This window comes from Anabrus simplex, chromosome 2, assembly GCF_040414725.1.
Source record: "Anabrus simplex isolate iqAnaSimp1 chromosome 2, ASM4041472v1, whole genome shotgun sequence".
Taxonomy (NCBI): domain Eukaryota; kingdom Metazoa; phylum Arthropoda; class Insecta; order Orthoptera; family Tettigoniidae; genus Anabrus; species Anabrus simplex.
In genome coordinates, this window is record NC_090266.1 from 647,290,336 (window position 1) to 647,306,985 (window position 16,650).

Below are 16,650 nucleotides of genomic sequence, written 5' to 3' on the forward strand. Positions count from 1 at the left end.
CGCAATGAACCGAAAGACAAATGTGCTAAGAAAATGCTCATATCACAGTGGATTTCAGGATATGCCTGCCTTGCATATTTATTAATATTTTGATATATCTCAACAGTCTTTCATTCACGGTGGTGCATATAAATTTTATTCAGTAAGTAGGATGCTAAAAGGTGGTATTCAGAAATAAAAGATGTCTGGTGTACAGAAGTGAAGTTGATACAAAAGACAAGCTCTACAGATGTAATTTTGCTGCAATGGAATCTATATACAGTATACGGAATTGCAAATGCTGACACATGTGCATGGATCGTATATTTGTCGCTGTGAAGCACATCTGTGAGCAAATGGTGGACAACTGAACATCTACCTTAGACAGTTTGGACATCCTCATTTTAGTTTGGAACCATCACCATCGTCTTGTGTCATGGTGCCTGGGCGAAAGATAAGGTCAGCAATAAGTAACATGGTGTTTACAAACACTCACCATATGTCACAGACAGTTTTGTCGCGGTTGTCTGATGGTCACTTGTCCGTAGTGAGTACATGTGTGTTCAATTACAGTAATTTAAATTGCTGTAATTGAAAAACCATCAATATGGACTGAAATTCATACTGTGCAATACATGTGTGTTTACAAACATTCACCATGTATGAGAGACATTGAGGAAAAAAAAACCTTCTTCCGTACAAGTAACAGAAAGTTAATGATTGTGCCATATTCTAGCAAATACAGCCTCATGTTTTTGGCGTGTGTGTGTGTGTGTATATATATATATATATACAAGAGAGAATGTATAGATATGTGAAAAAGACAACAACACAATGAAAACAAATCCACTCCTTTTATTTGAACTCAAGTTTAAAAAAAAGAAATATCAGGAAGACAACATTTTGTATTGTACATACACACTGAGGAATGTTCAATATGTTTCATATGTTTTCAGATCAAACTGGTAATGCTATATTGGACTCCTTTGGGATTCAATCTGATAAGTATTTTTAAGCATTCTCTTCTTCTGCTTCAAACATTTTATGGTACACTTCAATGATTATCATGATGTACCTTTCCCATTCCTAGCATATACATGCATATAAACACAGTTGATAGCTCTTAAACCTTATGGACTTCAGGTAATATCACATTAAAAAATGTTCAAGTAATAATATAAATATTATTCACACAACCCAATATTTATGGTACATATAGGCATAAAATCTAAATATGCGAAATGTCCATAATTTGTAACATTTATCATCAGTTCAAAGTCATCGAGTAGTTTCTTGAGCTGTGTAACCTATTGGGAAGAAGGCCTGTCTCTTGAACTGCAATATATTTGATATTTTAAAAGCTTTGAAATGTCGTTTATTCAGTTGTAAAATTGCAAACAAATTATTTTGGAAAGTTCAGCTCTCTTATCATATGTTTCAGGTGAGAGTATTTCTGATGCATTCTTCCTCTCTACAAAGCATCTCAGAACTGCTGATGCAGATCTTTCAATGTGAAAACTTCATCTAGCTATATGACATTCCAGACTTAAAAGTGAAGACCCCCCCAAAAGGATGCTGAACTGTATTTAGATTTTACCCCCAATATATGAGCAATCATGTACTTAAATAGAACATAGTAACATAAAATAGGACTATACACGCACATGCACGGGCACTCATACCCTTAGTTACTTCGCATTGCGAAGTAGAGCTCGATTTCTGATGTTCTCCATTATGTTCTTTATAACCCACGTGGCAAATCTTGGCGAAATTGACTTCATTGCTTTGATGGTAGATACCTGAAATTAAACACATCATTAGTCAAATCACAATGATTTATTATAAATATTGGAAAGGAACAAAGAAGTGTCAAATCAAGTCATATATAGATAGACGGGAGGAACAAGGAAAGGAACACAAAATAGGATGAACATAAAGGCAGGTTAATGTGTGAGGAGAGATGGCAGTGTATGAAGATGTGGAGATTGTCCATGTCCTTTTGTATTTTCATGTTTGTCCTTGTCTCCTCTTCACACACTGACCTGTCGTTATGTTTGCCCTATTTTGCGTTTCTGTTCCTCTTATCTGTCTACACATATCACAATGATATATGTTACTACAAACAGCATTCTTTTCAATATCAGGAAATGACAGAGGCACTATGAAGTATAGCATACAATATGCTCCACAGAGTACAGCAATAATTCAGCATGACAATTAGTTGAGGTTGATAATTTAATTCCCGGCCCCGTGGTGTAGGGGTGCCCGGAAGCCCCCGGTTTGATTCCCAGCCACGTCAGGGATTTTTACCTGGATCTGAGGTATGGTTCGAGGTCCACTCAACCTACATGATTACAATTGAGGAGTTACCTGACGGTGCGATAGCAGCCGCGGTCTAGAAAGCTAAGAATAACGGCCGAGAGGATTCGTTGTGCCGACCACACGATACCTGCAGGCTTCAGGCTGAACAGCAGATGCTTGGTAGACAATGGCCCTTCAGGACTGTTGTGCCATGGGATTTGGTTTTGGATAATCTCAATGACTTTCCACCTAAAATCACATCACTACTAAAAAATGAAACATTCTCATACCATACTACCTCAAGTATTTGTTTTCTGCATCACATTTTTTTCTGGTAGGATAGTAAGTCTTTTTGTAATAATTCTTCTGTTAATTCTTTGAGCGCCGCATGCTATTATGCTTTTCCTACCACTGAGCGCCAAGGCCAGTTTCCGTTTTTTGCAAGCTTTTGTTTGATCACTCATAGTTCAGCTGTTATTTTAGGTAGAAACTTGAAATTTTTGTTATTTTTTTACTAATATGATTGCCTATACAAATGAAGCCTTATTCAGTTCATTTATGACCATTAGCAAATATTTGGCAGACAAAACCCAAAAATATTAATTAAAAATAAAACAAAACAACAGTTTACCAATAAAATTTAGGTAGAATGAAAATTTTCTTATACATCGCGAATATATTTATTGAATAGTACAATCTATTATGAAGCTATATTGAAAATTTAATTCATTTTGTGCCTAAAATAAATCTGTGGTGAAAATAATTTATATATCCAAATGAGCCAATAATACAACTCCAATTACACTTGTTTCGTTTATATATCAATACTTACTAAATACAGTACAAATGTACTTTACATTACACTTACATAACATACTACAAATAATAATAATAATAATAATAATAATAATAATAATAATAATAATAATAATAATAATAATAATAATAATAATAACGGGGGTTTCAGCCTGTTCCCCTATCAGGCGCGTCCCAGGTGACGGATCAGGAGGCTCGCCGGACTTGTCTGGAGGGTTTGAGGGAAAGAAAATACCTCTCGCGGACCAAAAACTGGCACAGCTCGTGAACATATTCAGCAACCTCTGAAGCTCACTACTTCAATTGTAACCATGACACCGACATAGATCGATGTCCCCAATACTTTTAACTTGATAGCATGATGGAATCAACCTACAATATAACTACCCCAGGCCCTAGTAGACATACTAGTTTTTCTTGGTCATCGGATTCTGGGGGACCAAGAACATCATGCGGGAATGTATCGGAACTTCCCAAATCTCTTCGCCCAAAATGCAAAACTTCCTTTGGTTGTCTAAACATCAGCACACTTCAGAAAACTGGGAAGTTAAAACAATTAAAAGACATGTTAGATAACTTAAACATCCAAATTTTAGCACTTTGGGAAACCAGATACACGGATGAAAAGCATTTTGACTCAGGAAACTATACAATTTAGGCAAGCCAGCAATCTCCTTTCATAAGAGACCATTACAATTTGGCACAGGATTTGCTGTAAGAAGAAACATTGTAAACTCAGTACTTAACTTTTCTTCGCCTTCTGAAAGAATTTCAACACTCTATTAAATCAAGAAACAAAGCTTTACATTAATTAATGCGCATGCACCCACCAATAACTACAATCAAAAAGATCCCAAAATGGTGGAAGACTTCTGGGAACTGCTAGAAGAAATTACAGCCACAATTCCAAATCATCACATAAAAATTCTATTAGGAGATTTCAATGCCCAAACTGGTAGAGAAAAGAAATTCAGGACCATTGTAGGACTATACCCAGCGAACAATAGAACTAATAAAAATGAAGAAAGATTTATTGATTTTTGCAAAAATTTTGATCTCAAATTAATGTCAACACATTTCCGGGCGCTTCCACACAAGAAAACAACCTGGAGGTCCCCAAATTTTCACTTGGGAGAATTTCAACTAGATCATGTGGCTATTTCTAGAAAAATCAAAAAGAAATTATGAATGTTAAATTTAAAAAAGGGATCATTGACTCTGACCACCATCTATCCTTAATCAAGGTCAAATTTCAACCAAATGGGTCCAAATCCAGAATAACAAAAAACCTGCGTGTCGATCCAGAATTTCTTAAACAGAACACTAGTACTTTCCTTGAAAGTATTCCTACTCACAATCCTTCGAACTGGTTAGAACTCAAAGACATACTTTTGAAGGCTTCTCAAAATGTTGGCACACCAACCAGGAAATGCAAACATAGGTGGTGGAATGAAACCTGCGGCAAGGCCATAAACTTTAGAGCTAAAGCCTGGCAGAATTGGAATTCTCATAAAACTGAACAAACCTGGCAGGAATTCACCAAAATAGAGAAACAAACATAAAAAATTATCAGGTCTGAAAAACGCAAATACGAATACTACAGATTGGCAGAAATTGAACAAGATTTTACAAAAAACAATACAAGAAACTTCTACAAAACTTTCACAGAAGAATTATCAAATTATCAGGCACCTGGTCTTTGCTTCCAATGCCCAGATGGGACATTGGAAATGAATAATCAAGAAAACTGCAAACTTCTAGCAGTTTATTTCCAGGATCTTTTAAACTGTGAATCCCCTAAAGAAATATTCACCTTTGAAAAACCTTTATCTATCAAGATTCGGAACCCCCAACACTGGAAGAAGTCAAAGAAATAATCCATGGACTCAAAAATAATAAAGCCCCGGGGGAAGGTGGTATAATTGCCGAAATGCTGAAGATAGGAGGTGACAGCGTAGCCCAGAAAATCCACTCGAATCTTGAGAACATCTGGATCACTGAAGAAATTCCGGAAGATTGGAAATGTGCGCTAATCCATCCTCCAAGAAAGGGGATAAAACGAACATCAATAATTATAGAGTAGCTTGATACCAGTTGCTTACAAAATTTTTTCCAAAGCCTTGCTCACTAGACTTGAGAAACAAACAGACCATCTAATTGGTGAAAATCAGGCAGGTTTCCGAAAAGGAAGATCTTGTACAGAACAAATCCTTAATCTCAAAACTATCCTCCAAATGCACAAAACCAGACAAACAGTCATTACTTTTGCAGATTTCAGAAAAGAATATGACTCTATAGACCGTCAAACACTTTTCAATACTCTAGAAGAATTTCAAGTGGATAAAAAAACAAGAGAATTAATTAAACAAACATTAACTGGCACTACTTCAAAATTTAAATTCCTAGGCGAAATATCTGAGCCTTTTTCTGTTAACACCAGGGTCCATCAAGGGGATGGTTTATTGCCATTACTGTTTAACTTGGTACTTGAGAAAGTAATCAGGACCTGGGAAAAGGAAACTAAAGGAATAACCCTTGGAAGACTACGTAAAGATAGAATTCATATGCAATGTCTGACCTTTGCTGATGACGTAGCAATCCTTTTCAATAATAGGCATGAAGCAATTCATTTCATTGAAAAACTGCATGAAATTGCCATCAAAACGGCACTTCAAATTTCATATGAGAAAACTCAGCACATGGAAGGAGCCTCACGATACTTAGATGGACAACCTATGATAACTAAATTTGGCAAAATTGTTCAAGTGAACCAATTTAAATATTTGGGATAAAATATTCAGCCCTCTGGTTTAAACCGCGAAGCAAATAAGAATTTCCAAATTACAGAAACCATACAGGATCACTTGGAACAGGTATAATAAAAAATCAATATCTCAGAATGCTAAACGTAGACACTATAATACAGTGATCAAACCTGAAGCATTATATGCCTCAGAAACTTTAATCATTGGTGGCAGATCTTTATCCAAAGACATTGAGAAACAAGAAAGGAAAATTTTACGAAAAATTTTTGGCCCAGTTTGTATAGATGGAATATGGAGGAAAAAATCATCCCAGGAGATATATTGTCATTCTGAAAAAATTTCTCACACTTTTTGGAAAAGACGATTGAAATTTTATGGACACATTATCAGAATGAACACTAACAGGCTAACTAAAAGAATTCTCAACCTGGCCCTTTTGTCTAAAACCAAGAACAGCTGGCTTCGTGAAATTGAAACAGATCTCCAGGAAATCAACATCTCAGAAGACATTGTACAGGACAGATGTAAATTCAGAACCAAAATCGACAATCACCACTTTGAAGACAAACCCAACACCAGAGCTACTATAACTTGGACAGAAGAACAAAGGAAGAAGCTCAGCGAGAGGATGAAGAGATTTTGGGAGGAAAAGAAGGCCAACATATCAGCTAAGCAAGTTCAACTGTGCTCCTGAGTAGGGCATAACGATGTAATAAAAAAAAAAAAAAAAGTAAATAATAATAATTCAGTACAAGTATATTTTCCAAGACCTCTCAAACACACTTATGTTTTGTCAAGCACAAGGGATATAGAATCATTTTCACAGCAATAAATGAACAAGTAAAAGATCGAGAGCAACTAGACACAGAGCGGACAAGTTGCACAGCCGTGCCAAGTAAAGCGTGCCAATAAATATGCCTGCTGATTGGACTAATATACTGGAAGAATGACCTTGAAAATAAATGAGGCTGTTTACTGCAAAAAATAGTAAGTCTTTAACTAACTATATTGGGAAATTCTGAAAGGAAATGACCGTTACTTTTAATAATAAAAAATAAATACTGAAAGGACATTGGCATTTTTCAGATGAAAAGCAAAGAGGCTTCAAAAATGTTTTGTTGTGTTTCGGTGCATGCTTTATCGAATAAAAAATTAAGTGACAAATAAACTGTTAGTTTTAACAAAAGAAAGAGCAAATTTGGAGGACTCTGAATATTTTTTTTAGATATTCACATGCATTTTCTTTGTAACTCTAAAGGTTTGCCAGAAAATTGCATTTTTACATGTGAAAGAATCATTTTGAGCATGCAGCCCAGAGGCTTGCACATCAAGCATGATAAAGTGGGTGGTTAAAGATGAAAATCCTTATTTATGTCCATTACTGGTGCAAGTCAAACAATCGTTATTCTCTTTCACTCTGTAATAGAAAGTTTCAGTCAGAAGGCAGAAATAGTGAAAGAAAAATGTGGACCAAGCCAAAGAAAATGTACGTTTAGAGCCCTTAGAAATACAAGTTCTGGAAAAAGTACAGTTTCCTGGATGTGGTCTTGGACACGCTAATTTGATGCAGAGACCGAGGGGAGAAATGAAATTTGACAAGAATGTTGATCAGGGTGAGTTGTATTGGATTATTCACTGTTGTTACCAACAGTGCATAGATGTATTAGTCTGTCTTATCTCCCACTGCACTGATCAATACAATGATGCTTATTTATTCTTTATTACACGCCATGAATTTTTTGTATTCGAAGGAATTAAACGTTGTTTATTTACCCAAAATTTTTGTTATATTGTAGTTTGCTTATTGCTATATCTGTATTTCTTACCTCTACTGCTATGCTATGCAGTTTTCCCGCTCTTCCCTAAAATTGTGGGGATTAGTAAAACTTTCCAGTCCTTTTATTATTTTATTACAGTGCTCTGATATCTGTCCTTGTTTGTCAGTGCTCAATTTTATGACTCTGTACCTGTGTCAATGCACCCACCAATTGTTAGGGTTTATTTTAAATAAGTCTGTATATAAATGTGTTCCCCTTCCTCTCTCTGAAGGGTATAAGTCTTGCGTCTTACAATTATATCAGTTCTATCACAGCTATGCTCTGAAGTAGTCCAAAAATTGTGATTGCAGTCAGTCTTACTATTTTCTGTTTCTAAACTAATTTATTTCAAGGTGGACAAGTCCCTTGTATGGAGTGTTCCATCTATGAGTGCAAGTAGTGAAACCACTGAGCCTGAAAAACTGAAACAGAAAGTAGTGCTCTGGCAGTACAGTGGTAACTATTTTGGTGTGGTGTCAAAGCATGCCCAGTCCCTGAGTGTGTTTTGTGTGGTGAAAACCTTGGTAATGCTTCTATGGTTCCCAATCAATTGAAATGACATTTTCTAAACAACACATTCTTTGTGGGTGCAAACTGTGTCATGTGGATTTGGCTCTGTTTTATGGTGGATGCACGTATTCACTGTTGTGTGTTTCTGTGGTAGCTGGTAGAGTTGTGTGTATATTATACGTATATGAAGAGGTATAGTATGTATTATGACAAATAAAAATATCTAGCCCCAAACCAGAGGAATTAACCAGGGGCAACTAAAATCCTCAACCCAGTGGGGAATCAAACCTGGGACTCTCTCAAGCATAGGCCACAAAGCTGACCATTCAGCCAATGCTCCACAAAAGAACCATAACTTCATTAAAAACTAAATAAGGTACATTTCCTTCTTCCTAACATACCAGGATGCTTCTTTTCTTTTCTGTAGGTATCATGCACTGATTTTGATCTAGCTGGTAAATGTACAGATATTAGCAATAACTACATTTAAGTTCTAAATCTTACCAAAAGAGTATGAGGAAAATAGCCTGTGGTAATTCCTTCGAGACCTGTACTGGATAGAGCAGATTCCACATAATCCTCTGGGCTTGGAGCCATCCATGTTGGTTTGCTGATACGGCTCATTTTCGTTGCAACATATCCAGGCACTAAACACTGAACTATGATTCCTCGATTGCCATATTCATATGCCAAATCTTCAGAAAACTTTTCAACATAAGCCTGTAAAAGAAAAACGTGAGAAAACTTAAAACAAAAAGTGCTACTCACAATGAGAGAAGAATTATGACACTTCAGAAATGAAATGAACTAAGACACTTTTCATTGCATCAAATCCAATGACATAAAATATTTTGGTTTTATTACATGCCATTAAAAAATGTTGTATTCGAAGGAATTAAGTGTTATTTATTTTCTTCTTATTTTGAGACACTGCTGTGTCCTGATATTTAATCCACCTGTTCGATGTAAGTAAGAATTCACTGTCAGAGTGCAAGCAACTAGTATCCCATGCAACCTGCCTTTTGTCCAACTTTTGTTCCATTGAGACATTAGATTATTTGTGCTTCTGCTCCAACAAAACACTAGACTAATTGAGTTGTCCTTTAATTCCTGTCTACTAATATCACAGTCAGTCTGTACTCTGCCTATTTGCTCCGTTAGTTCCTGTCTGCTATTGTCAAACTTCTAATTTATTTGAACACTACTAAGAGTTAAAGCACACATTAAATCCTCCAAAGTGAGAGGCCTCCTCCTCTCCAGTTCCTTCCACAAGTCCATGTTGGGATTGCTATCCATCTTTGTTTGACATCATCACTAATAACATGAAAAAGGGAGCTAACCAGCCCCTCATCCTACAGCACAGATATTTTCATAATGCTTGGTCAAGGCCCTATCACAGAGCTGTTCACTTTTTAAATGAATTAACATTTGACATAATTTCAAAACTAAATAAAACCCTTGCTTTAGTTAGCGAGCTATCACAATGTGATACACAGCAACAAAAATAAACTTTGCATGCTTACTTATCTCAAATTTACATTATATCTGAACATCTCATGTTAAATTCAGAAATCACTGCATAAAGAAAAACAAAAAATCACAGTCTCTTGGCCTGATGAACAAATTTTAATTTACACAGTTCCATTTCTCTTCCTAGCAATCTAATTTCATTTGGTGCTTGGTACAATGTTTACCAAATCCTGAAGTTCCTAATAAATGTTGCCTATAATTAGCCCCTGGAGAGAGTGTGGAGTCTAATGAAGTCATAAATAACAAACATTGATCAAAGTCACATAACCAAGCTCTGTCTCAATCATTAATAAAGGGAAACTGCTAAAATTATGCATCCCCATTGAGTTGGGTATCATTGCTGGTCTAGAAGAGACTAAAAGTGATCTAACTGTTAATGACAATGACAATCTAGAATGTGCTAATGAGGATCTGAAAAGAAATCACCTAAAATGACAAAGGCAAAAGAACTTACAGATTTTAGCAAAATGATGATGGGATCATCCACTGTACTGTGTAGAGATGAGAAGAATGCAAGAATGAGGAATGTGACCTGCAAGCACGAACTTCCTGTTATGCCCAGACAGATCAGCTCTTATTTGCTCAAATCTGCTATACGAAAACATTGACTCACACTTTGCATTTCGCTGGATTACAACTGACAAGAGAGAAGAACTGCCAGTAGAAGATAATATAAAGTCGCCTGGATAGTAGCGGAGTTGCTACGGTAACCATTGCGTCACTGGCTCTGCTGGTGAAAACCCCTTCGCCCCGTGCCTCACCGGACACATGCATTCTTCTGATCTCCCAACAGTACTAGATGATGCTACCACAAATAAGATAAAGCTCCAAGATTGAGGTAAAGCCATGATTCGCCTACAATGCAATAAATCCATGCAAGACTGAGAGCCAAGATACGCCTATAACAAGATAAGGCCAAACGAGAGTGTGCCACAATACATCCACAATCAGATAAAGCCACATGCCATTGGGCACCATGATGCACCCATTCACACCTGAGTCCCAACCAGCATTTATCTCAAATGGTGTTAAAGTTCATCTTTGGCATATAAAAAAATCATCAGCCATTAAATATATATATATTCCAATAAGGCGCTCAAGTAAAAAAATGAAATGGCGTATGGCTTTTAGTGCCGGGAGTGTCCGAGGACAAGTTCGACTCGCCAGATGCAGGTCTTTTGATTTGACACCCGTAGGTGACCTGCGCGTCGTGATGAGGATGAAATGATGATGAAGATGACACATACACCCAGCCCCCGTGCCAGGGAAATTAACCAATTAAGGTTAAAATTCCCGACCCTGCCGGGAATCGAACCCGGGACCCCTCTGGCCAAAGGCCAGCACGCTAACCATTTAGCCATGGAGCTGGACGGCGCTCAAGTAATACTATAGGAGAGAACGGGGCATGCAAAAATTGACAGGGCAACGGAGAAGGGAGGCTGTACAATAGGAATGGGTGAATAACTTAATTGGTCATCATGGGGAGGACCAACTAGCAACAAGAACAAGATAATGGAACTGTTTCCTTCACAAATGCACAAGGAGCAATTTATTCACATGAATTCATACACTATGTGATCAAAAGTATCCGGACACCCACAAAAACATACGTTTTTCATCTTAGGTGCATTGTGCTGCCACCTACTGCCAGGTACTCCATATCAGCGACCTCAGTAGTCATTCGACATCATGAGAGAGCAGAATGGGGTGCTCCGTGGAACTCACGGACTTCGAACGTGGTCAGGTGATTGGTGTCACTTGTGTCAGAAGTCTGTACACAAGATTTCCACACTCCTAAACATCCCCAGGTCCACTGCTTCTGATGTGATAGTGAAGTGGAAACATGAAGGGACACGTACAGCATGAAAGCGTACAGGCGAACCTCGTCTCCTGACTGACAGCAACCGCCGACAGTTGAAGAGGGTCGTCAAGTGTAATAGGCAAGCATCTATCCAGACCATCACACAGGAATTCCAAACTGCATCAGGATCCACTCCAAGTACTATGACAGTTCGGTGGGAGGTGAGAAAACTTGGATTTCATGGTCGAGCGGCTGCCCATAAGCCACAAATCACGCAGGTAAATGCCAAACGATGCCTCACTTGGTGTAAGGAGCATAAACATTGGACGACTGAACAGTGGAAAAACGTTGTGTGGAGTGACGAATCACGGTACACAATGTGGCGATCCTATGGAAGGGTGTGGGTATGGCAAATGCCCGGTGAACGTCATCTGCCAGTGTGTGTAGTGCCAACAGTAAAATTCGGAGGCGGTGGTGTTATGGTGTGGTCATGCTTTTCATGGAGGGGGCTTGCAACCCTTGTTGTTTTGCGTGGCACTATCACAGCACAGGCCTACATTGATGTTTTAAGCACCTTCTTGCTTCCTACTGTTGAAGAGCACTTCGGGGTTGGCGATCGCATCTTTCAACATGATCGACCACCTGTTCATAAAGCACTGCCTGTGGCGGAATGGTTACACGACAATAACATCCCTGTCATGGACTGGTCTGCACAGAGTCCCGACCTGAATCCTATAGAACACCTTTGGGATGTTTTGGAATGCCAACTTCGTGCCAGGCCTCACCGACTGATATCGCTACCTCTCCTCGGTGCAGCGCTCAGTGAAGAATGGGCTGCCATTCCCCAAGCAACCTTCCAGGACCTGATTGAACGTATGCCTGCGAGAGTGGAAGCTGTCATCAAGGCTAAAGGTGGGCCAACACCATATTGAATTCCAGCATTACCGATGGAGGGCGCCACGAACTTGCACGTCATGTTCAGCCAGGTGTCCGGATACTTTTGATCACATAGTGTACAAAATTTGTTGTTGTTTCAAGATGACATGATTCACAATTCACTTACAAAATAACCCTCAAAATAAACCATACCATGTCCATCAGACTATTCTGATGGTTGAAACAATGACCAATTAGAGGTCAAACAGCGACCCGATGGTATGATCCAATGACCTATAGCAGTCGAACCACTGACCATTTGGGGGCCATGGGCATGAGTACACAAGAACCTTGTAGTTGCCTCCATCTTCTCAAAGACGAGCTCCCACCAGAGCTATTCACAATATAGCCTAGGTTCCTAACCTAAGAAATACTATCTTTAACAAGGGAGGACTCGACAAAGGGACCCCAGCATGACACGCATGACAGCATCAGCTCACTTGAGTGTCTAACTTCATTACTGACATCATTACGTTCACCTTTGGTTCTTGGAACATGCCTCTGGAACTTCTCAGAATTATTTTTGCCAGCTGTGGTCATTATTGATATTACTGAGATCGGCATAATCCTTGTTATGATGATGATGATGATTATTATTGTTGTTGTTATTTTTATTATCAGGATAATGGCCATTATTATTATTATGTCAGCATAATCCCCTTTATTATCATTATCATTAGCACGACTGGGATGGCGGGCATCATCATCATCATCATCAACCCAGTTTAAACCTGACCTCTTGAGTGCTAACCTATATGCTGTCCTGAGTCGTGACATTACATAAGGTCCAAACAGCCCTCTCACATCACCATGTACTGCTTTAGTGTGAAATGCACCTGGCATTTCATCATTCAATCTTAATTCTCTTGACGTCCTGTGGCCCTGCATATTCCTTACTCCAGTCTGCCCAGATGCTTATAAATTCATTGTTTCCCTCTTCACTTTCTCTCTATTTCTCATTAACTCTTTATATTCACAGTGCATGAATCCTTCTCCCTTCTGACACTAAATTCTTATTTTCAATTACAGTTCTAAGACTGATTCCACATTCCTCAACGATGGCAGTATGACTCAAATTCCTTTCCACTTTGGCTGTGCATCTGTGTGGCCCCTTACAGCATGACTCAGTTCTGAAGTTAACAACCAAGACGGAAGTATGAATGATTATTACGTCTCCACAGACTTTAGTCAGTTGCATATATTATTATTGTTGTTTTTGTTGTTATTATTATTATTATTGTTGTTGTTGTTGCTGTTATTATTATTATTATTATTATTATTATTATTATTATTATTATTATTATTATTAATGCTTTTAATGTTAGAGGTTTTATGTCACACCGACACAGATAGGTCTTGTGGTGACGATACGATAGGAAAGGCCTAGGAGTTGGAAGGAAGCAGCCGTAGCCTTAATTAAGGTACAGCCCCAGCATTTACCTGGTGTGAAAATGGGAAAGCACGGAAAACCATCTTCAGGGCTGCCGACAGTGGGATTCAAACCCACTATCTCCCGAATGCAAGCTGACAGCCGCGCACCTCTAACCGCACGGCCAACTCGCCCGGTTTATTATTATTATTATTATTATTATTATTATTATTATTATTATTATATGGTACCCAAACCATTTAGAATCATTAGTTTATTAAATCCAATGAATATTAAGGTGGAAATGGCAAGCCTGAAGTTTAATGGACATTTTTTCAAACAATTATTTTGGAACCAGGCTCGTGATTTAAGCATAATTTATGCAACCCATCAGGGATAATACATTTAAAAGATTTTTATGCAGTTTCAACCCTATTATTATGCCCATATTTACTGTTCTTTCTTAACCCTAAAGAAATCCTGGTACATGGGTTTTAGATTATTATGTGGACAAGAACGCCTTCCACATACACAATAGATGTTTAGATTCACTGGCACTCATGCATCTCTGGACTCATACAAGAATATACCTTAATTCTAACACTATGAAAATAAACTGGCCAGCTCGGCCTCGCAAATAAGTGTGACCTTATAAGAATTAAAATAAATCTCCAACTCTAAATCATACTTCAAATGATATGGAAAAACAGATCAAGCCTGGTTCATGCGTCCATGGACGTACGATTTGTTGGTAATTTTTACTATTTTCGGTACCTCTCTTATTTGTCTGAATTTATGTTATATGTTGTTCTTACCTTAATTGTTTCGGTTTGGTTGCTTTTCGTTAATTTAGAAGTTTCCTTCGCTGTGCAATCATGTCACAGGTTACACGAACACTGCTTGCCTATTTTTCTTTCCCCTCTTCGCTGCCTTACGTCATTCTTTCTTGCTTGTTGATTGGTTGCATCACCTTGACACGACTGTTTACGTCACCGGCAACTTTCTTTTTGATTGGTACCGAAAGTGTATTCTTCCGCACTTTTTTGTCTTTTCATTGGTCATTTTTGTTATTTGTTTTTAGCCTTTGTTATATTAATTAATTGGAAAATTTTAATATATTCTTTCTGGACTCCATTTCCCTCACTATTTTGTATTTTTTTGTTAAGATTTTCATGTACTGGTTTGTAATTATTTTCGTTAGTCTTACAGCACTATATTGCGTCCTATCTGGAAATTCTACAGCGCTATTTAAGGGATACCTCAATCCAGTTCTACAGGAATGCAGCCCTTACTCTCAACAAGATTTCACCATAATCGCTGCTCCACGGCAGTCTGAATGGGCTCTTTCCGTCCAGGCTGAACTTCGCCGCACACACTGAAGCCAGCAGCTTGTTGACATGTGTCTCGCTTCACCTTGCTAAAAGCCGTATACCCCAGGCCTGGCTTGCTTATTCGATCTGCGGCATGTCAAGACGAGCGCTATTTCTGCACTACTGAAGCTGGCATGACCGGCGCGTTTAATTTTCGATGGAATTATAGTTATCATATCCCGGACTTTGTATTTTGCTCGCAGCTGTGATCCAAACTCATGAATTTTGTACTACTTTTGGCCAGCCATGTCTATTTCTCAAAGACGACTATTTTATGCAGCTGGTTTGCCTTTCAAGAATTCCAATAGCACTGCAGTGCGGGACTCTTTAATCCCTGGTCTCACATTTGGAAACCATTTATTTTCATCATCACTTCCTTGTGGATAATTTGGTGCTGTAAAATCTTGTTTAAATTTAGAATCTTTGTTAATTTATTGGTCTTCGAGACCACTTTTTCACAATTCTTGATAGCTTTAATATCTAGTCATGACTATTTAAGTAAATATCGGTCTAGCTTGGACTAGCCTTCAAACTTAATATATGTAATTATTTCAGATACTTTGAATTTTTCTCCGATTTCATAAAACAGCAGTCTTATTCATACTCATTATCTTGTGCACATCCGGAGGCCTTTTTTTGGCTCATGGATATGTGGACACTGTTCTGATCTTAACCCATTTGTTCCCAAATTATTTTATTTTTTTATTTGTTTGAAAATTTATTACGCTTTTGCACATAGAGGGTCCCAAAACTACAGTAATGTAGTTAAAATTATCTTACGAATATTCGTAGTACGTTTTTCGGAATGTTCCAAAAATGGAACGTGACATTATAGGAGCTCAGGAAGGTTATTATTAACTCGAGTAATAGAGTTTTAATGCCATGTTCGGTTAACTACAACTCTAGTCTTTCTATTTCCATAACTACGTTGATGAGAATGCATTTCATGTTTATGAAACAAACACAAAACTTACCCTTTGCATGCTGCTGATGGGGAAGCCATGTTTAAAAGCATACATCTGTAAACAAACAGCTGAGAAACAATTGATTATCACTCTAAGCAACACAGTCTTGCCAACTCTAAACGATGTGAAGTAAATATTCCCTGAAAATTATGAAATATACCTACACAACAGCTTTTAAGAAATGTTCCATTTTTGGAACAGCGGGAACAAATGGGTTAAAACTTAGTTATTGCTAATGTTCAAAATCATTTGAATTATTTATTGTTATTTTTTAAAATTCTAGTAAAAATGTTTTAACTGCTGATCCCTCTATTCTAATTTCCCGAGAAGCTTGGAAACCCTCTCCGGTCGTTCCTTCTTTTTCTCCAAAGCCCAAACACACAAATAAAACCCAAGCAAATCTGAACATATAATAATTAATCTGCCAGCCATGGTCATTATTATTATAACAATTAATTATAATAATCATATAATTAATGCTTGATCAAAGT

The 16,650-nt window shown here is 37.7% G+C and overlaps 1 protein-coding gene across 1 annotated transcript in view; it reads right to left on the reverse strand.

The window, feature by feature from the left end:
- Positions 1–814: 814 nt before the first annotated feature.
- The window catches only part of spidey (hydroxysteroid 17-beta dehydrogenase 12 spidey), a 98,287-nt gene continuing 82,451 nt past the window's right edge, over positions 815–16,650 (reverse strand). The window contains exons 5-6 of the mRNA XM_067141118.2: positions 8,693–8,908; positions 815–1,778 (exon numbers count right to left, since the gene is read on the reverse strand). Of these exons, the coding sequence (XP_066997219.1) occupies positions 1,668–1,778; positions 8,693–8,908 (327 nt within the window). The 3' untranslated portion in view covers positions 815–1,667. The remainder of the gene's footprint in view (positions 1,779–8,692; positions 8,909–16,650) is intronic.